Source organism: Solanum stenotomum, chromosome 5, assembly GCF_019186545.1.
Source record: "Solanum stenotomum isolate F172 chromosome 5, ASM1918654v1, whole genome shotgun sequence".
In the NCBI taxonomy this organism is placed as follows: domain Eukaryota; kingdom Viridiplantae; phylum Streptophyta; class Magnoliopsida; order Solanales; family Solanaceae; genus Solanum; species Solanum stenotomum.
In genome coordinates this window covers 62,023,815-62,051,476 of record NC_064286.1, presented here as the reverse complement: position 1 = coordinate 62,051,476, position 27,662 = coordinate 62,023,815, and the positions used below count along the sequence as shown (strand labels likewise).

At 31.0% G+C, this 27,662-nt stretch overlaps 4 protein-coding genes across 4 annotated transcripts; 2 read left to right on the top strand and 2 right to left on the bottom strand.

The window, feature by feature from the left end:
* Nucleotides 1–1,352: 1,352 nt before the first annotated feature.
* On the top strand, nt 1,353–5,694 carry LOC125865714 (beta-fructofuranosidase, insoluble isoenzyme 1-like). The gene is made up of 6 exons (XM_049545936.1): nt 1,353–1,584; nt 3,384–3,392; nt 3,498–4,516; nt 4,612–4,856; nt 5,101–5,197; nt 5,312–5,694. Exons 1-6 carry the CDS (start codon nt 1,389–1,391, stop codon nt 5,513–5,515), a joined length of 1,770 nt encoding a protein of 589 aa, XP_049401893.1. The 5' UTR covers nt 1,353–1,388; the 3' UTR covers nt 5,516–5,694.
* An 11,113-nt stretch (nt 5,695–16,807) lies between these two features.
* LOC125865809 (beta-fructofuranosidase, insoluble isoenzyme 1-like) lies at nt 16,808–18,822 on the top strand. Its single transcript, XM_049546059.1, has 4 exons — nt 16,808–17,829; nt 17,920–18,164; nt 18,284–18,380; nt 18,462–18,822. Exons 1-4 carry the CDS (start codon nt 16,813–16,815, stop codon nt 18,639–18,641), a joined length of 1,539 nt encoding a protein of 512 aa, XP_049402016.1. The 5' UTR covers nt 16,808–16,812; the 3' UTR covers nt 18,642–18,822.
* Nucleotides 18,823–19,924: 1,102 nt separating this feature from the next.
* Nucleotides 19,925–23,040, bottom strand: LOC125865053 (40S ribosomal protein S14-2-like). Its single transcript, XM_049545215.1, has 6 exons — nt 22,910–23,040; nt 22,281–22,400; nt 22,135–22,180; nt 21,284–21,369; nt 20,322–20,451; nt 19,925–20,184 (listed from the first exon to the last, which is right to left on the bottom strand). Exons 1-6 carry the CDS (start codon nt 22,910–22,912, stop codon nt 20,117–20,119), a joined length of 453 nt encoding a protein of 150 aa, XP_049401172.1. The 5' UTR covers nt 22,913–23,040; the 3' UTR covers nt 19,925–20,116.
* A 1,221-nt stretch (nt 23,041–24,261) lies between these two features.
* On the bottom strand, nt 24,262–27,461 carry LOC125865052 (uncharacterized). Its single transcript, XM_049545214.1, has 5 exons — nt 27,167–27,461; nt 26,491–26,738; nt 25,316–25,428; nt 24,650–24,790; nt 24,262–24,563 (listed from the first exon to the last, which is right to left on the bottom strand). The coding sequence occupies exons 1-5, from the start codon at nt 27,405–27,407 to the stop codon at nt 24,311–24,313; spliced, it is 996 nt and encodes a 331-aa protein (XP_049401171.1). The 5' UTR covers nt 27,408–27,461; the 3' UTR covers nt 24,262–24,310.
* Between the last annotated feature and the right edge of the window lie 201 nt (nt 27,462–27,662).

Here is a 27,662-nt window from a genome sequence, read left to right as displayed (position 1 = left end):
AAAAAAAAAAAAAAAAAAAAAGGAGTGGGGAGGAAGGAAGAAATTAAGAGACCATGCAGTGAATTATCTATAGAGTTTAAGTTTTGTGCATCGTCGGTGTAAAAAATTTTCTACACCATCATCAGTTCCTTTTAATGAGATTTAACCATAGTAACTTACTTTAATAAAATAACCATAATTCATGAAAAAAGAAAATCAACAATTTACTAAAAAAAAGGAACATACTTGGATTCTAACCAAAATTATTTCCATAATTAAATTATTTTTTTTCAAAGTAAATTACAATTACTATGTTTATCGTAGGTTTTTCACTTTTTGTTATAGCTCAAGTAATTCTTCACAGCATCAAACTTTTTCACAACATCAAACATTGTCAACCGACAACCGGTAAGAAATAATTTTTAAAGTGTCAAACAATTTTGAAACTTGACACCCTTCTTCTACTTAGTGATATACCGTCATGCAATTAGAACAAATTTCACATTTTTCTCATTTAGAAACATAAAAAAGGCCCTTTTAAACATATCTTCACGAGCAGAAGAATTTCAATGCACTAAAAACAAGTGAACATAGTCTCCTAAAAGGTGAATATTGTATCTTAAAGTGTCTTCATATTGTCCCCAATACTTAAGCTCTGCTCTTTAGATTATTAGGAAGGAGTTTATTTATTTAACTTTCACTAATATTAAATATATTTTACAGTAAACGTGTTGACTATTTATATGATCAGATTTATAATTAATTGTAAGCTATCTAACATTTATAATTATATTTTGCAAGATTAATGGAAAAGTTAAATGTAGATGAGCAAAATATAGGAGTTGAAGTTCCTTGAGAAGAAAGTGACGTACTTTGGAAGAAAATAATTTAGTTATGAAAATTATTTTGGTTAGAATCCAAGTCTGATTCAACTACCTTGTTGATGTTTTTTTTTAGTAAATGTTATTTTATTAATACTATGGTTAAATCTCATTAAAAGTAACTGATGGTGTAGAAAATTTTGTACACTGATGATGCACAAAACTTAAACTCTTATCTATAATGACAGTATTTGCAATAAAATTTCGTAGAAATAAATTATAATCACGAAATAAATTATTTATTTATAATGTTGTGGGTATATTTACGTATATTTTGTGATTTTAGGGGCATTAATAATGTACTTTTCAAAAGAATATATATTATATATATATATACCATTTTATATAGGCGTGAATTAGGGTTTAACGTAACCTCCGAATCAACTCTAATGGGATGTCTTATCTCGTAGAAACTCGATTTAAATCAAATAATTTTTTAATAGTTGTTGTTTCTCTCTCTAAATAATTTATATAAATACCCTTTTCCCCCTCACAAATAAAGAACATCTCAAACAAAACCCAAAAGAAATGGATTGTTTAAAAAAGTCTTCTCTTTTTTCTTTGCCAATTTTTTTGTTATATATCTCCATAATTTTATCTTTCAACAATGGCGTTAATGCTTCACACAAAGTTTTTCCAGGGTTGCAATCTACAAGCACGGTTGATGTGAAAAATGTTCATAGAACTGGTTATCATTTTCAACCTCCTAAAAACTGGATCAATGGTACGTACGTACATTTTTTCATACCTGCATTTATATAAATATTATTGTACGATTTAAGTTATACATTTCGATAATATAATTTTTTTTTTATGTTATTAGTACAATAGTATTCTACAATTAACATGTAAGAACAGGTTATAATTTTGTGGTGCATATATATATGTATGTGAGATAAGATAAGATCATTGCATTCTATAATTATGACCTCATGATTTTTATCTTTTTGCTGTGTTTCTGAATAACTAGATTTTGTTTATTCAGTTATAATTGGTCATTGACTGGAAATATTAATATTCAGTTATTTTAACTTCTTACTCTGATGGCTTTTGAGTTAATGTCTATCGGAAATAGTCTCTCTACCTCCTTGAGGTAATGGTAAGATTTGTGTACGCTTTAACCTCTCTGGATTCATTTTAGTGAAATTTCATTAGATATGTTATTGTTGTTGTACGGCTTTCGAGTTAATGAAACTATGTAAAAATAACTTAAGTATGTGGTTGTGGATGGTTGAGATTTTATCCACGCTTAATCAGTGATTTCAAGTTCGACTTGTTAAGAATGAAAAAAAATATGTTGAAAACGCCAATCTTAAAAATGGACACTATAATGTATGAATTCAAATTTTATCGTATGTCTCAACTCTCAATATAAATATCCAACATCGAAGGAAGGAAAAAGATGAAACTACGTGATATTCATACCTTTTTTGGAAGTACTTTTGGTCTTATAGGTTTGTCAATGATCTGTTTCTTGTCTGTGTATGTTTTATTTTTATTTTATAGAAGAAGAAAATATTTAAATAAGAAATATTAAACTGCTGGAAATAAATATACTTCACTTGTTTTTGAACCACCACATTGTGGCAAGCAACTCTAGTAAGTAGCATTCACGTAAATATAGTGGATATTGTACTCAACATGTACATACTAATTAATATATAGTATGTATTATACATCTCATCACATGTGGGTTGGATTTTATAGAGACAACTGTTTAGGCAGGGTCAAGTTGTGTATGTAATGCAATTGATAATAATGTATTCCTAGGGTGAAGTCAGAAATTTCGGGTGTTCAAGATTTAATATAAATACATATGAATAATAAATTTTGATTTATAAATAAGGGTGTTTGATTGATCATCCTAAGCTATATGTGGCTACCTACTATATAGTCCCTCCATTTCAATTTACTTGTTTTACCTTTCGTCTAAATTCATTTTTTTTTCTTTTTTGACAACTATTATCTGATTCCTAATAACTTTTCACATAACTTATTTAAGATCTACGAAATTGAAAAATATTTTAGTACATCTACATATATTAAAGACCACAAAATTCAAAAGTTTACGTTATTTTCTTAAACTTTGTGTCAAGTCAAACGACAAAATTTCAAAACTCCTAAATATCATAACGAGCAATGTATTAAGTGATAAGTTCAAAACTCATAAATTTCAAATCTCGACTTGTTTCCCTCCGACTAGGGTTGGGATTTGCTAAGTGACTGGGAAATCTCCTCTATGAAAGTTTTAAATAATCTTTGCTTTTTCTTAAACATTCGTACTAGAATCTAGTCAAACACCTTCACATAAATTGAAACGAAATGACTTCATAATTTCTTTGTTCCGGAAGATCATAGCCATCTTGTTTACTTCATATTTGTTTCCTTTGAGATTTGATTAAACTAAATTTCATTTAATTTGTAAACATATATATCTTATCATAATTTCATTAAGTTGTATATTTTCTAATCAATATTTTATTTGCATGCATGGTCACCATCGAATGCTTCAAACGAACACAGATCCCAATGGTGAGTTAGAAAATTTCCCCCTTTTAGTAATTTTGTTAAATTTAATAATCTTTTTATTTATAATTAACCTTCTTTTTTTCTAATATAATGTTTTATACCAAACAGCCCCAATGTACTTTAATGGTGTCTATCATCTATTCTACCAATACAATCCATATGGATCAGTATGGGGAAATATTGTTTGGGCCCATTCAGTTTCAACGGACTTGATTAATTGGATCCCACTTGAACCCGGAATCTATCCATCCGAAGTATTCGACAAATATGGTACATGGTCCGGGTCAGCCACAATCTTACCCAACAACAAGCCCATTATCCTCTACACCGGAATCGTCGATGCAAAAAATACCCAAGTCCAAAACTATGCAATCCCAGCCAACATATCCGATCCATTTCTTCGTAAATGGATCAAGCCCGATAACAACCCGTTAATTGTCGCTGACGTTAGCATTAACAAGACCCAATTCCGTGACCCAACCACATGTTGGTTGGGTCAGGATGGTTATTGGAGAACCTTGATAGGGAGTGTGTGGGGAAAACAAGGATTGGCAATATTGTATAAAAGTAAAAATTTCATGAAATGGACCAAAGTTCAACATCCACTTCATTCAGTTGACGGTACTGGAAATTGGGAATGTCCTGATTTTTTTCCTGTATTATTGCATGGTACAAATGGATTGGATGCTTCATACAACAAGAAAAATATTAAACATGTTCTTAAAGTTAGTCTTGATGTTACGAGGTTTGAATACTATACAGTTGGTAAATATGATACAAAAAAAGATAGGTATATTCCAGATAAGACTTCTATCGATGGTTGGAAGGGATTGAGACTTGATTATGGTAATTATTATGCATCTAAATCATTCTATGACCCTAGCAAAAATCGAAGAATTATGTGGGGTTGGGCTAATGAATCAGATACTGTTAATGACGATGTCAAGAAAGGATGGGCAGGAATTCAAACTATTCCCCGCAAATTATGGCTTGATCCTAGTGGAAAACAATTAGTCCAATGGCCTGTTGAAGAATTAGAAACTTTAAGAGAGCAAAAGATACAATTAAGTAATCGCAAGTTAAACAAAGGAGATAAAATTGAAGTTAAAGGAATCACACCTGCACAGGTTTGAATTTCTTGTTTTTTTTTTTTTTTTTCCATTTTGTATCATATTGTTGCATAAAAAAACGAGTCTAAAATAGGGTGTTATGAGAATTGCAGGCTGATGTTGAAGTGACATTTTCATTTTCAAGTTTGGATAAGGCAGAGCCATTTGATCCCAATTGGGCTAACCTTTATGCTCAAGATGTATGCGCCATTAAAGGCTCAACGGTGCAAGGTGGACTTGGGCCATTTGGGCTCTTAACTTTGGCTTCTCAAAATTTGGAAGAATATACGCCGGTATTTTTCAGAGTTTTTAAGGCCCAAAATAAATATAAGGTTCTCATGTGCTCTGATGCATCAAGGTTTGTTCGTTTTTCCAGCCTTACATCTTAACGACATAAAATAGGATTGAACAAGTTCTATTTCGTTTAACTCATAGTGATCGTTTATATATCTAATATCTTTCTATATATGAGGTTTATTATTGGAGTTCAAAATCCACATAACTCATTATCAATAGTTTTGGTAAATCTATTATAGTTTAAAGTCTAAACTCATTATTTAACTTTAAGTTATCTATTTATTTTTCTTTTGTATGATGATCAGATCAACCCTCAAGAATGATAAGACAATGTACAAGCCATCATTTGCTGGATATGTAGATGTAGATTTAACAAACAAGACATTGTCTTTAAGGAGTTTGGTAAGTTTTTTTCATTTGTTTTCCAAGAAAATAAATTCATTTCTCTCATATTCTTTATTTATGTATATCCCCATACTGTATTTTATTGATCTCACTTCCTATTTTTATTTACAGATTGATCACTCAGTAGTAGAAAGCTTTGGTGCCGGAGGAAAAACATGTATCACATCAAGGGTTTATCCAACATTAGCAATTTATGATAATGCACATCTATTTGTCTTTAATAATGGGACAGAGACTATCAAAATTAAGTCATTGAATGCATGGACCATGGGTAAACCTAAGATGAATTGGTCATTTGGTCACTCTTCTTATTGATGATGATAACACTTTGTAATAAGTTCCACATTTTTGTGGTGACATATTTGATTTGCTCAAACATTTTGATGTTTGTTTTGGTGAATTTTGTTCAATATATTCTATATGGTATCTAAGCAGACATCTGTTTTCCTTTCGTATCAAATATGACTAATATGGTGAATATGGTTATACACTAACCTTTTGTGTGAAAGTGTTTTGAGAAACATATAGTTATAACTTATAACACACAATATCTCTATATATTGTGGATCCATAAACTGCCAAAAACATGAAAAAATCAAGATAAAGCTGGCTCTTTCTCTGGCAAAAAAAACCATAGCCTCATATAGACTGATCAAGAACCCCAATGCCAATGTTAAGTTTGTACACACACACACACACACACATATATATATATATATAGTCAACTAATTAATTAACAAGATCGATGACTTATATGAATAGCTAAAGGACATGACATGTGAACACTAAATGCCAATAGTCCAATAGATTTTGCAAGTTGCAATATTTGAGGTTCATTTTATTTGACTTAAATTGGAAAGTTGTGAATCTCTTGTTGTATATACCAATGTGAACACTAATACTATTGGAGTTGGAGGTCACACACACGCACTGTAGAAATTTACTTTACATAGTCAGATGTGTCATTTAGACATTCGAATTAAGTCATGTTTCAATTAAACAACTCAATTTCTAATAAAGTGTTTTGATTAGATATTTTCGATTTAAAAATTGAAAAAAAGTTGCACGTGTTTTTATTTGTGTATTTGATAGTTAAGTTAACAATATAAAATATCATGGGATAAGGGTCTGAAAAATACCCCAACTTTGGTCGAATTTGTTGTTGCGATACTAAACTTTCATGAGGACCTATTACCTCCCTAGACTATTTAATACCGTATTTTAAACATATATATTTGCCCACGTGGACATAAAAAATAATGCAAAACTATAAATAGTAATGTGTCCACGTGGGCACATATATACNTTGGAGTTGGAGGTCACACACAGGCACTATAGAAATTTACTTGATACATACTCAGATGTGTCATTTAGACATTCGAATTAAGTCATGCTATAATTGAACAACTCAGTTTCTAATAAAGTGTTTGATTAGACATTTTCGATTAAATTGTTGAAAAAAAGTTGCACGTGTTTTTATTTATGTATTTGGTAGTTAAGTTAACAATATAAAATGTCATCTCCTTTAGTTATATGCATCAACCTCGAGTAAACATGTAGAAGGTTTTATAGCTTATTGAGGCGAATGTATAATTAGAGAAAATAACATATTTTATATGATTAACTTAACCAACTAATAGACGAATATTGTGGACGCATGATTTTATTTTTCAAAATTTTAATAAAAAATATGTCTAGTTGAAGTATTTTATTAAGATCCATAAGATAAATCCAAACTCCACTTTCCACTTTTGGTTGGTTTGGCCAACTGATCTAAAAATTAGTTGACATCCACAAAAGACATGCTCCTCGCCCCCAATTTTTGACGTAAAAAAGTGGTGGAAATATTTATATAAAATATTAAGTAGAACACATCGGTTTAATTTATTTATTATCCCCATGGCATAAAGTTTCTTGCATTTTTTTAAATAAAAAGAGAGGAAATTAAAATTCAGAACTATTAGAAATTTGCTTCTTGATATCAAAAGGTTTTCATTTTTATAACTTGATAGATATGTAGGTGAAAAAGTTTTAACTATTAGAAATTTTCCTTTTATAGTCTCGAAAGATAATTGTAAAAAATAGTCTAATTTTTTTTTTAAAATAGCATGAAACAATCTTAAAAGACATTATAATACTTCAGATTGGTGTCCAACTATTAATACGTTTTAATGTGTTATAGACATTATAATACACAATTTGCGTTGAAGATATTTCACATAAAATTGAAGACCCTCTTTGGACACAAGTGCTTGACTAATTAAACAATAGACAATATTATATTGACTAAAAATAGCTATTTTGAAATATTACTTGTTATTTTGAAAAGTCAAGAAAGAATTATAATTATTTTCCAAGCTTACCATTAGAATAAGTTGCTTTATCCTTTTTAAAATGATAATTATTTTGAATCAGTTATTTATATTAAGCACAACAATTAAAATAAATTAATCAGACAGAGTAGTAGTGATAGTGCAAAACATTTTTTTTTTTTTTTTGTAAAAGTCATCAAAATTATTGTACTCATAAAATTCAAAAAATATTTTTGCACATTGGACACACATGTAGCCTTGAGTGGAAAAACATATAGCGAACAACTTTCTAAGACACCAAATTTGACAATAGAAATAAAAGTCTGCCAAATTTCATCAGTATATTATCACTAATAAAATTATTCGAAAATTAATTTATTTTATTAATATGAAATCTTAACCAAAAACATTATAAAGTTGATCAGAAGAGGAAAAAGAAGTGAAAAAGTTGGTCTGAAATTTATATATGTAGCGTTATAAAATAATGATTACTATGAAGTAAATATATCAAAGACAATTATAGAGGAAGACTAATAATTATTCAACTTCTCATAAATAAATAAATAAACTGAATTAACTTCCCATTTATAGAAAGAAAAAAAAGTTATTGCATTCAGCGAGTAATTGTAAGGCCTTTCAGAAGTAATTTGTAAGCTACTTAAGCTAGCTACTTGCAATTTGTCTGTTTTAATTGCAAGTCTGAAAATTTTATTTACAAGATATCTGCTTAAGCTATTTACAAGTTATTTACTTAGTTTTATATTTATTCAAAAAAGTGTATTGTAAATATCAATAATACGATGTATTTATAATATGAAGATAATTGTTGTATGATGTATAGTGCACATAATTAATTCTACTCATGTAGATTCAAATGTCAATAAATAATATTATGCTAATCTATTTTGAAGCTATCACGTTACTTGCCCCTCTATCTAGTCCAAAACATCATGATTTTCTCTTCTTTAATATTTATATTTATATAATATATATATATATATATATATATATATATATAGAGAGAGAGAGAGAGAGAGAGAGAGAGTTGAAGATTTTTCAAAGTGTTTCCAATTTTGAAAAAAGATTGAGATATGATTTTTATTTGATTAATTCAACGTAGTCGCTTTGATAATACAGAACACTAGTATCTCATTAAAAATTTATTCGCAGGCCGTTTTATATCAAAATTATATTAATTTACTATAGTTAAGTTAAAAAATTAAAATATGAATATTTACTAAGTAATTACGATTAAATAAAATTAAGAATGTATTGGAGAATATATGAACGATCTCATTAATTCTTTTCAGATAATTCCAATTTTTTTAAAAAAAATATTTATATATAGCTGAAAATTGGTCATATTTTATATTATTTTATAAAGTGCAAAAAAAAAAATATTAGAAACAACATATCAAGAGGATAGTCAGTTGCCATTCTTTTTTCTCAACAGTTTCGATAAATTTAGACTGAATTAATTTTCTTAGATATTCAGAAATTATCTATAAGATACTGTTAATGTAGACTAAATTTTTTTCATATAATAATGGAGTACATCTTGATCTAATTTCAGAAAATGAACCATTAAATGATGTGGTGCAGTGGATAGAATTGTTCCTCCCTTAATCAAGAATTTCGATTTTGAACTTAGTTATGTATACCCCGAATAGAATACTATACATTCAACACAATCTGAATTAGTCGAGCTCACAATTTAAGTACCAAACATCTAACGAGAAATAAAAAATAAAATAAAATTGAACAATGGAACGTGCTGAATATTTCAGTAAAAATACCACATTAAAAAATTAAAAATAAGATCGCTTACATATCACTCTCGGCATACTCTATTTTTGAGATCTTTTAGATATATATGTTGTTGTAGACAGAACTATATATAATGGATTCAATATTCTTTTAAAAAATAATATTCTATTAGAAAATTTCTTAAATTATTTGTTTTCCCCATTTTCTCTGGCATTACGTTAGGGTGCACCGTCACATAGTCAACTTGTAAAAAAGGTCCTTATCTAACACTCAACACTTTTTTTGTTATTATAAGAGATAAGAAAGATAAGGTAGATCTAAAATACAACTTTTATAAAATAAACATTGTTGTATCATGTTGTGTAGTCAAATGAATGAACTGTAAATTTGCCAGCTAGCCACCCCCAACTCGTGTTATGTAGGCACAATTAATTTATTTTTTGGTTAAAAAGAGACATTATTTAATCCATATCCAGTGTAATTTATAAGTGAGTCTAAAAAGAGTAGTGTGTATATAGATGCTATTTCTATCTTGTAAAATAGAAAAGTTAATTTTTGATAGATCATAGACTCAAGTGAAAACGTTACAAGACAGTTCGAAAAAAGAAAATAACGAGAGAAAAGAAGTCAAGATAAAGAATTAAAGAAAGCATGACAAAGCAAATTGAAAAGTAATCGTCACTACTCACTTCAACAAACTAATACGATAATTGAAGTGTACGAATGCTCAAATAGTCGTAGAAATAGAATAACAAAAACTCTCAATGTAATATTATGCCTACTAGTAAGAAGAATAAACAAGACAATTCTCAACTACCTAACTAACTATCTACCCAAATTTATATCTTTCATAACCTCATATCTAAGATTATGTCCTCCGTTCCCTAATTTTTTTATGCCTTAGCTTGTTCTTTTTCACGAGAAATAGAAACCACTACATATGACTCAAGCCTTGGATTTTAATCTTATCTTTAATAAGTTCAAGTTACCTTTTTTCCACCCTCCATAACTATCAAATGGGGATTGAACACTTTTTTTTTTTTTTTTTTTACTTTATTCTATTTCACGTGTTATAAATGTTAGCATGTTAATTAATATCTTTTTTTTCTTCGTTTATAATAAGATAGAATAAGTGGATAAGGAGGAAAAAGAAAAAGGGATGTGGCTCTCACTTTCTCCACGCATATGTGATATCCAAAAATTGAATGAATACACATAAAGTATATATTGTCTTAAAGAATGTCACGAGCACAATTCTTGGCAATAATTTTTGAGTAGTTGACGAGGGAACGTAAGTCGTTTGGTACGAGCGATAAGGATGAATTACAGAATTATATTTTATATTGATAAGGAATATTAGTTAATATGAAGATTATTTATCTTAACATTTATATCATAATGATGGAATAATTTTATATGTTTCATAGTTGTACCAAACAATATGATGCATATGCAACTCTAATCACATGGTAATAATATCGGTTGACGTACTAAAAGGTGAAGACTATAATACAACAACAATACGAGATTTAATATTTGAATTTATGGGTTTTGGCAATTCCTCGTTTGTCACTAAGCCCTTAACATTATGTTGTAGGTTTACGATTTATTATGTATACATGTTTAGTGTATATTTACTGAATTCAATCTAATTCGTATAGTAAACAGTATGTATCATCCCCTGAACAATAGTCAACTCATTCTACTTCCTTCACCTTAATGAGGTGTATCGAATTCTCCATGAGTGGCCTTCTCTAGTATCGAGTCTTAAAACCACATGTAATGTAACAGACTTTTTAATGTGAATCGGGATTAATTGAATTTGAACAAAAGAAAATTAAAAAAAAAAAAAAAAACAAGTATAGAATTTGAAGGAAAGAAAACTAGAGGCTAAAATAGCCAATTGCTGATTGGTCCCTTCCATTATGATTATGGGCGGAAATTGGGGGGGAAAAAAAGTTTGACAAATCATGCCCAATTTTGGAATTGTCCCCTAATTTTATCCTTTGACTTTTGACTATTCAAGTACTTGTTTTTTAATAATTATATTGTTTTGAAAAATCAAGAGTTAAAAAAAATATTGAAATTTAACAGCAAAATTTTTGCACAATAAAATAAAGGGAAATTAAAATTGTGCAGAATAATAAACATTTAAATCATATTGAATGTTATATTTACTATTTGGGGAAATTTTAATTTGCAACTACAGTTAATTTTGTCCAATCTTGTTATTCATCTGATTTGTAATTTGCATGTTTTATAATAAATTCAAAATTTATATGATTGTTTCTGATTATATAAATTCAGAATTTTGTATATGCTTACCCTAACTATTTGTATACGATTTATGAAAAATTCATAATAAATTACCCTCTTTGTATAACAAACGAAGTTCTGAAAAATTCATAAATGTATAAATACTTGTATATACTTACCCGATTTGTATATTCGCAAGCGAAATATACAAACGGGCATAAATATACAACCACAACCTCCATAGCAAACAAAACTATAGATATGAAGCGCAATTATCGAAACTATAATTATAGAGCCTTATTATATCTATTATGTTTGCTATTTCTGAAATTTTCAAATACAAGAAAGTGCTTTCTATTACGGAATTTTGAAGATTAGAAAAAAAGGGGTAACTTTCTTCAATGTTTACATGCTTGGAGAAATTACGTACACTAATTAACTATGTTCTTTGTTTTCTTGAATTTTCTATTGAGTTGTTCAACTGTCAAATACCTCATGAGATTTGTTGCTTTGATTTTTCTAATTAAGTTCCTTAAATGTTTTCTCCACCCAATTATATTATTTACTTATAAGATAATTTCTTAAAAGATAACTTGTGAGGACTTGGGAGTTAGGATAAGATTCGACTCAACCTCGTATATATTATGATTTAAAAGTCAAAATAGTTATCAATTTAAGTATTTCTATAACAAATAAAATAACAAAATATTAAATCTAACGTAACCTCAAAAGTTAGTTTAAGAGGTGAGAATTTTGTTCAAACTATATTAAAGAGATCACTCATCCCATAAAAGGACGATGTAAGCCTCTTCACACACATCTGGTGCTGCGCAATTGAATATGTAAGGGGCCAACATCAGAAATAAGAATTGAGATGGGATCAAAAGAAATCTTTAACCGCGATTTATTGATATACTCCTAAAATATTTTATATTGTTAATTTGTATGATTTATAGTACTTTTTATATAGATTACAAAGATGTATCTTACAAATTGTATGTGTCTGAATATGCAGTCAAAGAAAATAACTTTGGATCTCGAAATTTAAACTATGTCATATAAATTGAGATGAAAGAAATATTATATTATAAATATTTGTCATTTTTTTATCATGAGGAAGAAAGTATTATCCTCGCCTTGAACTTGGTTTTGGTGTACTTGAGCTGAGGGTCTTTCGGAAACAGCCTCTCTACCTCCACGAGGTAGTGGCAAGGTCTGCGTACACTCTACCCTCCCCAGACCCCACTTAGTGGGATTTCACTGGGTATGTTGTTGTTGTTTGTTGTTTGAGGAAGAAAGTATTAATTGTTCTTGAAAGTAAATAATTTTTATCATGAGGAAAAAAGTATTAATCGTTCTTGAAAGTAAATATTTTTTTTTACTTATCATTAAATGTAATTTTCAAAAAGATAAACTGGATAAAATTAGAGTTAATTATGCCTATGCATACTACACTTCGATCTATGGGAACAAAGGGATTATAAGACAAAGACTAATTAAAACCCCAAAAAATAATGTTAACATACCGTGATCCAATGAAGTTCCATGTTTATTTGAAAAGAAAAAAAAAGTCCAAGTCAACTTTTTTTTTATTCGATGTTCAATATTCATATTAGAGTCCAATTAAGTTAGATTCATGCCACGTAGGGCTCCATTCGAGGGGAAGGGGGAAACGCTTATAAAAAAAAATCATACACGCGATTCAAACTCAAAACTTATAATTAAGAAAAAAAAATAAGTCTCATACACTATACTACATTCGTCGATGGTAGATCAAATCAACTTGCATGCACATGAATAGCAAAAGCCATGTGGAAGGAAAAAAAAGGGTATACAAAAGGAGGAAAGTAGTGGGAAACAAGGATTAACATTTAATTTTTCAAGGATTAACATTTAATTTTTCAAAATTAAAATTGATAAGAGAAACATCAGAGAATTTTCTAAACGACCCTAAGTCTGATTATTAATTGAAACTATACGTTATAAAATTAACTCATAAAATATAATTTGTCTAATATATTTAAATTTAGCTGGGTTATTCATACGCTTATTTAGTAACTTAATCACTTTTAGTTCATCAAAATTGTGTTGATATATAATCTAATTTATCTCATGAGAAATTTAGTAAAAAGAATTCAAGTAGACCTTTTTTTTTTTTTTTAATTTGATACGTTATATTAATTTTTTTTTATAAAAGAACAAATAAGATAATTAGTCAAAATTGAGTAGATTGGATTTGACTCGAATTCAACCCGAATAACATATTGACTAGCTATACTAATTTTGACTCGTATAAATTCTAACAAAAACATTTAATTAATATTTAACGTTTACTCCTATGTACTTTTTGTTCAACATGTAATTAAACAACCTTAGTTTTTTTCATAATTATCTATTCATCTCTATGAGCTTTTTTTTCTCTATAAATACTCTTCTCACCCTTTCTTTCTACTTCATACCAATTCTCTCTCTTTCTATTTAACACAAAAAGAAGAATTAAAGATGGAGATTTTAAGAAAATCTTCTTCTCTTTGGGCTTTGCCAATTCTTTTGTTGTGCTTCTTTATCAACAATGGAGTATTTGTTGATGCTTCTCACAAAGTTTATATGCACTTGCAATCTACTACTAGCCATGTTGATGCTAGCAAGGTCCATAGAACTGGTTATCATTTTCAACCTCCTAAAAACTGGATTAACGGTACGTTTTTCATTTGTTTTTCATGTCTATATGTTTCTGTCTCAATTTATGATTTAGACGTTCTGAGTTCTAAGTTGAACATAAAAAGTTTTGAAATATGTATTTATTCTTATTTGTATTTGTTTTTTTGTACAATTATATGAAAATGATGTTTGGGTTAAAAGTCATGATTTTTGCCAACTTTATTGTTAGGGGCGGAGCTAAAAGGTTAAGTACGGCCATAGAGATTCTGTCAAATGCAACAATTTTAGTTTGATTGTTGTATTTATATTAAGAAATTAACTAAGTAGGTATACAAATTAAATTTAAAACTCAATTACTAATACAATATGATCACTATTTTAAAATTTAGAATAAACTTAAAGGTTGCATCCGCTTTTGTCCATTGCTTTTTCTCGTCTTCGGAAGTATCTACATATGTATAATTACTTATTTGTGGATAAATAAAAATGAACAGGAGCGAAGATTAGAAATGATTTATTTTAATAATTATTTCCAGCTGATTGGTTAGGTTGACTGAATATGTTAGGGTATTATGATACTATATGTTATAATAATAATATAATAATAATAATAGTCTTGACAGCTTTTGAGTTAATGAAACTACATGTTTCCCATGATGAGCAGATTCACATATGAATAATTAGTATCGCAATTAATATTGCCGTTCTATAGATATTATTAATTAATATATACAAACGAAGTGAAGATTTTTTTGTTTGTTCACATCATCAACTTATAAGTCAAACTTAGGTGCCAGCCTGCTATTTTTTACTTATACAAATAATACTAATTTTTTAATTTGAAATATTAATTTAATTTGATAGGAAAATGACCGTATAAGTTAGAAAAAGAAAATAAATATTTTTAACATCGTCGATACGCTTCAAAAAATTCTAACACAGAAAGGTTCGTGATGTGTTTTTAGAGACAGCTAATATGTGGTCAACTTGAGGCTAGCGTGAGAAAATGAACTTAATGCTTGTGTCATGTGATATCTTTTATATAATATTGTATATATATTTATATGAAGCAAAAAATAGATATATAATAAAATATATATGAGGATTGAGGTACAGTAATAAATATTCTTTTATTCTTAATCAAGAGATCTCAAGTTTGAGTCTACTTGAGTACGAAGTCATTTTTATTAGGAAGCGTTTCACCCAATATGGAACTTTCGGGCGTGAATCTCGATTTAGTCGGGCTCACCAGACACTGGATGAAAATATATATATATATATATATATATAATATAATATAATATAGTCAATTCCACCTCCCACCCCCCAAACCAGGTAGGGTACGTGGGTTGGTGGTAGAATCTGAACCAATCGTATATATAACATTATTTATATTATAGTATATACAAATAAAACATGTGAAGAGCCCAAAAGTACGTGAAATATATAGATCCAAAATATGTGACGTAAAGATGAAAAGAAATTTAAAATAAAAATATGAATTACTCTATACATTCGTTATGATTTCATTTGTTCTCTTGACAATTCAGTTTGTATAATTTTAAAGAAAAAAAGGATAGAAATAATAGTAGTAATATAATATAACAATAATAAATATAGTCCTTGTTGTTACTATCATGATAAATAGAAAAAAAAAAAATTACAAAACGACTTTTTCTTTTGGGGGATTTATATTTAATGAATAAAGAAAAGTCAAACTGTTTTTGGACAATATTGGCAACTTGTAGCCTGTAGGAAAGTCTTTGTCTTCGGGCACATCCTTCTTGTTGGTCTCCAACACAAGCGGATTCAGGATTTTAAATTTATGAACTCTATAGTAGAAATGATTCTAAAAATTTGAGTACGAGTTCATGTAAACTATAACATTTATTCAGACTCTGTATATAGTTTTAAAACTCTATTAAATATTTGATAGTGAACATGTCCTGTTATTATTATTGTATTATAACTTATAGTCATCGTAGGAACTCATCTAGATCTATTAAGTATCTATAATTATTTCCGCTTACTGAATTCTGAATGAATTATTTATACATATTAAATATTTTTGGGTCAAGCTATTGAGTTTTGTTGACCTTGTAACTTCAATACTATATTTGATTTTTCTTTTTGTACAAGTCATAAATTTCTTGTCTCTCTTCAATTTGCCCCTTTTTTCCATGGAAAAGAGGTTGTGGGCCTTGCATGAGTTGGTTCCCTTTAGAAACTTCCAAAAAAAAAAAAAAGGTAGATTTCTATGTTGAAAAAGAAAAAAAAAACACAAAAACTTTTTATATTTCCTAGATTTTTTTGTATTTTTAGTGACAGTGAAAGCTCATCCATCAAAACTTCAAAATATGTGCATTAATTAGGTTTTGATTTTAACATTTTACAATTATAAGTTTTAATTTCTTGCATTTAATTGTGTTTTGACTAATCAATCTCAATTGTTCCTTTTTTTTCATGGTTTCTTCATGATGCTTCAAACAAACAACAGATCCAAATGGTGAGTCAAATTTATTTATTTTTACAAATACTTTTTACTAGCCATAATTAAATTTTATTTACTTTGTAGTAATTTTTCTTTTTTTGTCATTTTTGTTCTCAATAGGTCCAATGTATTACAATGGAGTGTACCATTTATTCTACCAGTACAACCCAAAGGGAGCAATATGGGGCAACATTGTTTGGGCCCATTCGGTCTCAAAGGACTTGATCAATTGGATCCCACTTGAACCCGCTATCTACCCGTCCAAAGTATTTGACAAGTATGGTACATGGTCCGGGTCAGCCACAATCTTGCCAGGCAACAAGCCTGTTATTCTCTACACTGGAATTGTGGATGCTAATAAGACACAAGTCCAAAATTATGCAATCCCAGCTAACATGTCTGATCCATATCTTCGTAAGTGGATCAAGCCCGATAACAATCCATTGATTGTTGCTGACAAAACCATCAACAAAAGCCAATTTCGTGATCCAACAACAGCATGGATGGGCAGAGATGGAAATTGGAGAATCTTGGTTGGGAGTGTGAGGAATCATAGGGGAAAGGTTATAATGTACAAAAGTAATAAGAATTTCATGAAATGGACCAAAGCCAAACATCCACTCCACTCAGCTCAGGGTACTGGAAATTGGGAATGTCCTGATTTTTTTCCAGTGTCATTGAAAAATAAAGATGGTTTGGACACGTCATACAACGGCGAAGAAATTAAACATGTTCTTAAGGTTAGCTTTGATGTTACTAGGTTTGATCATTACACAATTGGTACATATGACACCAAAAAGGATAAGTACTTTCCGGATAACACTTCTATTGATGGATGGAAAGGATTGAGACTTGACTATGGTAATTATTACGCGTCCAAGACATTCTTTGATAGTGGCAAGAATCGTAGGATTTTGTTGGGTTGGGCTAATGAATCAGATACTGTTGATAACGATGTGAGGAAAGGATGGGCCGGAGTTCACCCTATTCCTCGTAAAATTTGGCTTGATTCTAGTGGAAAACAATTGGTTCAATGGCCTGTTCAAGAATTAGAAACACTGAGAAAGAAAAAGGTTCAATTAAACAATAAAAAGTTGAACAAAGGAGAAAAGGTTGAAATCAAAGGAATCACTGTTGCACAGGTTTGGGCTTGATTTCTTCTTCTTTTTTTTCCTTTTGTTATACTTATTTGAGACGCATGTGAAAAAGCAAATTAAATTTGAAAATTGCAGGCTGATGTTGAAGTGATTTTCTCATTCGCAAGTTTGGACAAGGCAGAGCCATTTGATCCTAGTTGGGCTGATCTTTACGCGCAAGATGTATGCGCCATTAAAGGTTCAACGGTCCAAGGTGGACTTGGGCCTTTTGGGCTCCTAACTTTGGCTTCTAAAAACTTAGAAGAATACACACCCGTTTTCTTTAGAATTTTCAAGGCTCAAGATAAATACAAGGTTCTTATGTGTTCCGATGCCTCAAGGTTTGTTCTTTCATTTTTTAAACGCCTCGTCCACCAAAAAAAAAGAATGTCACATAAATAAATTGACAATAATGTTATTGTTGAATTGTTTGTTTATTTGTTTCCATTGATGTCACCAGGTCAAGCCTAAAGAATGAAACAACTATGTATAAACCATCATTTGCTGGATATGTAGATGTAGATTTAGCAGACAAGAAATTGTCTCTTAGAAGTTTGGTAAGCCCTCATCTCAATTCTTTGTTAATTTACCTATTTCATATAAATTTCGCGTGTTTTAACAATTTGGTTATATTTCAGATTGATCATTCTGTAGTGGAAAGTTTTGGTGCTGGAGGAAAAACGTGCATTACATCAAGGGTTTATCCAACATTGGCGATATTTGACAAAGCACATTTATTTGCCTTCAACAACGGCGCAGAGAGAATCACAATTGAGACTCTAAATGCTTGGAGCATGGCTAATGCTAAGTTGCACTAGAACGTTGGGAGAATAGAATAGTCATGATTTTTACCTCATTATGCCACGTCTCAAAGAAACCATAGTATAGAAATTTAAGTTATTCATGAATGATGCAATTTTTTAATATAAAAATCTTGTCATATATTGATCAAATGTCTTCTTGAATCAAGAGAATGAATATCAGGGTGCAATTTTTTTTCATTATGATTGAGATATATGTTTGGAGCCAACTCTTTGGGTCAATTATAATCTTTGAAACTCGGGATGATGAGACCATCTCTCTACTCTTCTGTACTTAAATATTGAACTTGGCTCGAACTTGTGACATAAGATACAAGTTCCTCGGCCTTTGCCAATCATCAATCAGTTGTAACAAACTTTGGAATAATTGAACAAGCAGTAGTTAATGATATTGAACAAAAGATTTTATTTAATTTAAGTGTATGGACAACAATTCAAACTTTCCTCCAGCCTAAGAATGTTTCTCAATGAATTTCTACAAACAGAACCAAAAACTAGTCTTCAACACTTTTTGGTTTTTCAATCTTGGTAACTCTCACAAGATTTCTTTTTCTTTTATAATCTGTGTTGGGGAATTATTTTACACTTGCTTTTGTCTTGAAAATGAAAGAAATCTCTTCTTATTTCAATATTGATTGAAGACTAGCCCTTCTTTGTCCCAAGTTTTCAAAAAATCACAAATCTACCAAATGTAAAGGCAGGCACAAATCTATGAATAGGAGACATTTTACTTGTATCTACAAGGCGCTAAGTTATTAACAGGCTCTCCATGCACGTTAAAAATCCGTCCCAGAGTCGCTCCCTCGACCGGAACACTAATAGGAGCTCTTGTGTTAAGCACTGTCATTCCTCTTGTAGACCACCATTTGTAGCACTCAAAGCAACAGCCCTAACTCAGTTATTTCCTAATAATTGTTGTATCTCAACATTGAACTGCCAGAGTGAATTGTCAATTCAATTAATCAGGATACTCTTTGATTCTGTATTTTACTTAACTAATTGTCATTATATTCCTGCCAATATCCAGGTATCGATATTACTTCTTTTCTTGCTAATTTAAAACATATAAAAATGACTTAAGTTTTTCTACAGACATTTGGATGAAATAAGAAATATAGGCCAACAAAACAGTGGTTTCTGCTTCTTTCCTTTCAAATACATGTCGATAATTCTACTCACTAAGTGTTACGGTTTCCAGTATCAAGTGTATAGATCAGTGTTTCCAAGGAAGCAAGACGCAGCAACAAAAAGTGTTTCATTTTTCAACGAGAATAACCATAAAGACAAATTACTAATCCAACTCAACGAAATATTTTCCATCTCACAAGATTGAAAAAGCTCCAAATGATCACAAGTCAGAATGACTTGTACTCTGGCTACAAAATGTTCAAAACTAAGTTGTAAAACACAAACAAAGTTGCATCTTTAACCAAAATATTCTGCCATGCAGCATGTATGTTGCTGAGAAGAATTCACAGCCTCCTTCCTCTTCTACCACCCTTTCTGCGAGTACTGTCGGTGGGAATAGGAGTAACATCCTCTGACAAAATAGAGCAACAAGTACTTTCAGCAGGAATTCAGATTAAAGATAACAGCACATTGTCATTACAACCAAATTCCGAAGCAATTAGACCATACAGATGATGAAACTATCCAACAATTAAAGAGGTTTTTTACCTATGCGTCCAATTTTCATTCCGGATCGAGCAAGGGCTCTGAGAGCAGACTGGGCACCAGGACCAGGAGTCTTGGTTTTGTTACCACCTGTAGCCCGAAGCTTAATGTGAAGGGCATTAATTCCAAGCTCCTGTAAATTATTAAAAATAGTGAGTTGCAAATCAACAACTTGACTTCCTAGCTATTCATAGACACAAGAAAAAACATGATCAAGGAAGCAACAACTTATTGTGCCAACCTCAGAAAACTAAAAGACAGTAGAAATGCTATTTTAATCTTCATACACAATCTGATGTGAAATATTTTAATCTAACAATTAGACTTCCACTCTAAATTTGAGATACAATTTGGCATTACTCTGGTTATTTAAACATCTGGCGCTTAGACGTGGTCTACAAAACAATATTAATAACGAGGAATATAGGTAGAATAATGCTTCCAAAAGTCATCACACAATAAAACAGAGGTTTACCTGAATCACCTGTGACCTTGACAGATCGAATCAGCAAAATATTTCACTTTTTTATTAACAGCAAGAGATGTTGAAAAAAAGTACAACAGAAGGGAGCAGAGCTCAGGTAAGCTAAGCATCTTGAACTAAAGTACTGACAATTCGTTATTATTTTTAGATTTTTACAATGACATCTGCCATTTACTTCGAACCCACAAAATCATGAAAGCTTGAACCTAACCCAATATGCCAAGGAGCAAACATGCATGAGATCATAAATCTGAGTCTGTTATTAACACATCAAAGCTCAAGCTTAAAATCTTTCACATTTCATTAACATATTTTGTAACAAGTGCAACTTGTCGCAATCCTCGAACAAGTAATTGAATACAAAACTGTTTTTTAATCTTCTAGTGACTTAAAACTATGTACGCAATGCATGATGAATTCACATTTCATAAAAATGGTGAAGAAAAGGAACTCCAAAAGCAGACTGAGCAATATATCTAACCTTGCATCGTTGAGAAACATCTTGTGCTGCAAGCATAGCAGCATAAGGAGAAGATTCATCTCTGTCAGCCTTCACCTTCATGCCACCTATAAAGTAGAGCAACTCTAAATGAAAAGACCACTCATCCTAACTGGTTTCCCAATTAAGGAAGATAAATAATATTCTCCATGTCCCCAAAAGAATGTCACCTTTTATATAGTAGGAAACAACTCTACTTTAAAATTTTTGTTACCCTTAATAAAACAATTTATAGTTACACAAAAATCTAAAGTTGAATTAGATCACAACTTTCAAAAGTCATCCTTTCATTCTCAAATTTTGTGCCAAGAGAAATGGTAACATAAATAGAGGCATAGGGCGTACTAAATATAAAGGGAAAAACGAGTACAGTGTGTTTATCAATTGAATTTGGAAGTTGAAAAAGTGATGCATTTTATACCTATTAGTTGAGTATACATATTAGACATGCTAACACTTCAATTCCTATGCTTTTTCTAGGAGTTGTTTAGCCTTACGGTACATTAGTATAAAATATAAAGAACTTCGTAGTATTTTTTTAATTTTGTATCGTATTAGCTTGAGATGAGTTTAAATGGTAGCAAGATCAGTGAGGATTCATATAGCTGCCCCCCCCAACATGTTTCACAGTGAGGCCGGGTTATTGTTGTTGTAAAAATGTCTTCTTTGGTCTACAGAAAGTTTAAAAATGCAAAATGTAAATTCTGGGAACTGTGGGGATGTTAAACTCTTTATTGGTTGGTGAAATTAAGGTTTAAATAACGCAGTAAAGGTGAAATCAAGAACAAAGATACTACACAGATGCAATCAATCCCACATTACAGAGTACATACCAGTAATGCGAACCATTGTTTCACGTCCAGACAAATCAGTCACATGCTGCAATTAACAGACAAGTACAAATTCAGAACAAAATAAACAATTATACAACTTCTTCAAAAACAAAACTAGTACAAAGGAGTGGAAATTAATAACTCACAATGAACGTGTCGTTGAAAGAGGCGAAAATGTGAGCAACACCAAAGACCAATTCACCCTCCCTGGTAGCTGGTCCAAGGGTAACAGTCTCTTCCTTGGGCTCCCTGGTCTTTCTCCTCGACTACCAACCCAATACAATCCATCAGCATAAACTTTACAAATACTTACTTCAATAAATAAAAATAAAAAAGCAAATATAAATCTATAAAGACATATTTAATAACCATCCATTGTACCAAACTTAAGACCATCAATATGCAGAACTACATCAACAAAAGTGTGTTCACTTGGAGACACTTTGTCGAAAAATTATACTGAATATATGTCAAAAATTACTTTTTTACACATGTATTAAAATCATGAACGCCCTACAACATTTCTGGCTTAACAACAGTCAGTATACTGCCAAAGAGTTAATATCTCAGTCTGTGCATACAAATCCAGCCGAAGAATTGTATAATTAATAGTACATTCCCAAAAATACTCAAAATAAACCTAATTTCAGTGAACTAAACTTCAATTTTTTCATATTTATTTCTAACATAATACGAGTTCAATTCGGTTAATTAACATGAATTAAAATTCAAATTAAAATCAAAATCAATATCCCCTTATTGAAAAAGAAAATACCATGGCTAAGGTTGATTTGCAGGTGAGCTGCTGCTGCTGCTGCTGCTGCTGAAGCTTGAAGAACCCTAGCTGCAATGGTGGTGCGAGTAGCTGATGAAGAGTCTTAATTTGTGCATGCCTTTGTTTATATAGTTAGGGTTTCCAGAAAGAAACAATTTCATAAATGGGCCTCTTCTTTATTTTGGACTGTGAATGTGCAGGATGGGGGCCCTATCTTTTTTTTTTTTCTTTCTTTGCATCTTATAGCCTATTTTACAAAATGTTTAATTTGTAATCACAAACATCAAACAAAAACAATATTTGCTCCTCATTGCTTCTACTTCTTTTTCATCTTCTCGATCATTTATTAGTTATGTATGGATTAGTTATTTCCTTGTAATGGTTACATCATACATGTATTAGTTAGGGGGTTTCTAAATTGTCAATCAAACACGTATAAATTTAATACAGGAAAATTTATTTTCTATTTGCCTATCAAACATTATATAAGTTATACAGAAATAAATACATGAATTATTTATTTTTTATCCAGCTACAAAGGACCCCCTTTAGGGTTTGATATCTAACGTTGAATAAGATAAAATCTGTATTTTGTGAAAGTTATAACTATTGAATGATAAATCAAAGTAGACATATATCGAGATGTGGAAAGGAAAGAAAAACTATGGTAAATAATACCTTGATTAAGATTATTGTAGTTGCTAACTTCATAGTTAAATTTATGTTTGTTATGGATATCATCCTAACTAAAAGTTTTGTCTTAACCTGAGACATCATGGTGTTCAACTTACTTAATTGACGACTAGATCACACTCTTATTCTCTTGCAAAATAAATTCAAAGGTTATGAGTGATAGTAACCACAACAATAACTATACCTCAATCCCAAGTAATGATCAACTATACGAATTCTCATTTCTAAGTTGATATTAGGAATTCTAAATCAAGGACGAAGCTAGGCTAGGAAGGGAGTTCATTCGAATCCTTTTCGATGAAATATTACACTATTTATATATGATTAAAACTATTTTTATGTATATATTGTTGATATTGAATCTCTTAGACTTCTTCGTGTGCTTACTTCTTCAAATGTTGAACCCAGAACCTCCACCACTGTGCTTAATCATATATTGTATCTAACTCTACTTATTCTCGTTTCATACATGATACATCGAAAACGCAAAACTCATGCAGCCATGGGGAGGAAAGCTTATGATCAGTAAATATTGAAAACCAAATTCTTGCAACAATGGAATTCGCCACTTTTCAATTATTGAAAACAGGAAACAACACTGAGAGATATCAAGCTATGCAAGCACAAAATGCTCAAGTATGGCAAAAAGAAAGTAGATTTCGTGAGAATGTTTAAATTAGGACCCTTTGAAACCAGAAAAGAAACTTGCTAAACAATAGAAGCTAATTTGGGAGTTATAATTTCAAGAAGACCCTTTGGATTTTCGACATGAACCCAATGACCGGAGTTGGGAAGGAGATGATACGACATCTTGCCTTCAGATCCACCAGTTCCGTTGGAGGCAATGCTTTCGAGTTTCTGGACAGTCTCTGGATCCCACCTATCACTTTTCTCAGCACGCACAATCGCTATCTCTGTCCCTTTAGGCGGGTGCTCCAGCAAAGGCCAATAATCTTTCTCCCTGAAAAGTTCCATTTTTTTTTAAGTAAACAACCTTCAAGAAAACAATCATTAGAATTTCTTGAAGAAGAATGGATCTGATTTTACCTGTAAGAATCAAACATTTCTGCAGCAGCTTCAATATTAAAGTTCCATGTCATGCTATCCCCTGATTTCTCAAGATTGCTGCCCAGCCATTCTGATAATGCCTTAGAAAACCCGAGTTTCAACATGTGATCTACCAGCCATCTGAAATGCAAGATTCATGTAAGAGATAATGAGAAAACATGTTAAGAGAAAACTAATATGAGAATATTCAGGTAGGCAAAGATTAAACGCGTCAAAAAAAGGTGCAAGTAGAGTGTGCTAACTGCTAAGTAGCACTTGGCGTTTTCAACAATCCTAGAAGTTAATTAAGCCTTAACCAAGACACGTGGCAATCTCATAGAGTTATTATTTACGACATAGTATAGAAAGCATAAATGTTTGTTAGTGTTAAGACTACTGCAATAACCACATAATATGTGATTTTACACTTATTCCAAGTCCTGCTGATTACTAGCTAGATCCAATTGAATGTTACAGACCAACCATTAATAATTAGCTAGACTATTTGCTGGATCATCCAAAAATTGTTGAAAAGAAGCTGGTTAGATAATGTTGTATGAATCTGGACACCAAAATGACACATACATCTTGAGCATAACTTAGACACAACCAAAATATGCATATATCATATTAAAGAATGGTGATAGGAAGGAATAGAGACTCCACTTTCGAGATGGGATTGATGAAGGTAGGCTCTGCAGCGTCTGCATAACTTTCTCTACCTCTCTATTGCTATCTTCAGGGTTCACCTTTCCAGGGACAGAATCCAATACCCAGAGCTGTTCTGCATCAGGTGTGTGAACTATAGATTAGCATAAGAGTTCAGCAAAGACATGATACAAGTGAAACAATCAGAGGCAGCTAAAAGCAGACAATTACTCAAGATTTTTTTCTGGAACCTGTATATTCCACGGAAGTACCCACGCGATTTCCTGATTTACCGGATAAATTTGTGGAAAGTGGCGGCATAACCAAGTTTGGAAGTGTGTTTTGGCTGCCAAGATAAGGTCGGACATTGTATGCAGCGTTTGCCGTGTTGACGTTGATTTCACAAGTTCGTAGATACTCCAAAATTACAAGGATTTCCAAGTAAAAGACTAATTTTTAAGCATCATTTCACACTGTAGATCTAGCTTACATCAAAAGTTAAGCACTTACTTTTTGTGCAAGGGACTGACAACAAGAGATTTAAAGGCAACAACATAAACCAATAAAACATAGTAATGATGAACCATAAGGTATTTCTACAAAGAAAATCTACATAAAGAAACTTCTGCAAGTTCTCCTTTTGCCCCTCTATGAAAAAGTTATATATACACAGGCAAGTGGCAACCATCCGGTTGTAGCTTTTTCAGGGTTAGAATAGTTTTCTATGAACACATTCTAGATCAAAGAAGCAAAACAAAGATGGAACAACACACATAGAGAGAGGAGGAGAGAGCTAAAGTATATGTCTTCTATTTTTACTTTTTACTTCTTTCAAATATCTCCAAGAACAAGTTTCTTTCCTTGCATGGTATTATTAAGGATAAGCTAAAACTTCATTTAAACATCCTGTAAACAGATTGAACTAAATGAAGGAGGGTATTGCTTAAACAGGCAATGGGATAACTTGCATACTGCCAAGAAAATCTTAACAACAATATCACATCAAAAAATAAGCTAAACCAGATACTAAGACAGAAAGAATGTGCAAAATTGAACTACCATTTCACCAAATAAATATGTAATACTCAAACCTACAACTACTAATCTGATCAGCTTATCCATGAATGTCGAATGAGGTTCAAAAGCAGGATTGGAAATAAAATTTATAATCATTTGCAAGAAAGAGCAAGCACCTGCTTGGGCAATCGAGCCGATTGGCCATAAACACCTCGAGAGCAGCTCTCAACATACTGCAAGGCGACTTTACCACCCATGGAATGCCCTATAACAACATCAGGCCAATCCCAACCTTTTGAATTCACCAAATTAGCTACATCTTTTGCAGCATTTTCCATATCATGTGGTGGCACAAAGCCTTCAATTTTAGCTGAATTCCCATGATTCCGCAAATCCACAAGAATCATCCTCCAATTTACACCATCTAAAAAACACACAACACATAGAAAAGCATATAAGCTGCAAAATTTTAACCTTACAGACAGTGATAAGCCAGAATTGTTTTCACTAAGGGAGCCAAAATATAAAGAATTAAACGACAAAATGAGATCTCTTGGTCAGGTACAAATTGCATAGTTTTCAGCTCAAATATTAAGTTGCCTACAAAGCCAATTCTCCCAAATTAAACCTACAAAAGATTAATCCAATTCAACATATAGTATATATACACACATGAAATTTACTTATTTACACAGTGTAATTTTCCGGCGAAGTAGTATCAATTCGATTAACTAGCCCAAATTATTCACCAGTACCGGAATGAAACTAATCGAAATACATACAAATTTAGAAGATTCATAATAACTGATCGCAACTAATTTAACTAGCTAGAAATTGATTTGACTAAAGTACCTGCAGAAAGGGAGGAAGCAAGAGAACGAGAGAAGGATCGCCAATTTCGACTGGAACCTAAGAGGCCGTGGAATATAAAAGCTGTGAAATCGTAAGGTTTTTCCGGCGAAGATCGGACTTCTTCGAAAGCTACGGTGGCGATGGAACGGTCCGACCGGTGGATATACGGCGTCGATGTGGTTAGAACCCGGTTCAGGAGTCTAAGGCCCTCGACCGGTTTGGTTCTGCAAATGCTCGACATTTTTACCGGTCTCGTTTTCTGCTTCGGAGTTCTTTACTTAGTGGCACGATTTGAATTTTAAAAGGCAAGCAATTTACCTTTTACATGAATTTCGTGTGTAAATATTTAAAATAAATTTTACAAATTTAAGAATTATAAAAAGTATTATAAATTAAATAATTGATAACTTAAAATATATATTTAAAAAATTATAGTTAAAAAAATTTATTTGAACCTTGAAGTTCAAAAATACCATATAAATTGAGATGGAAATAA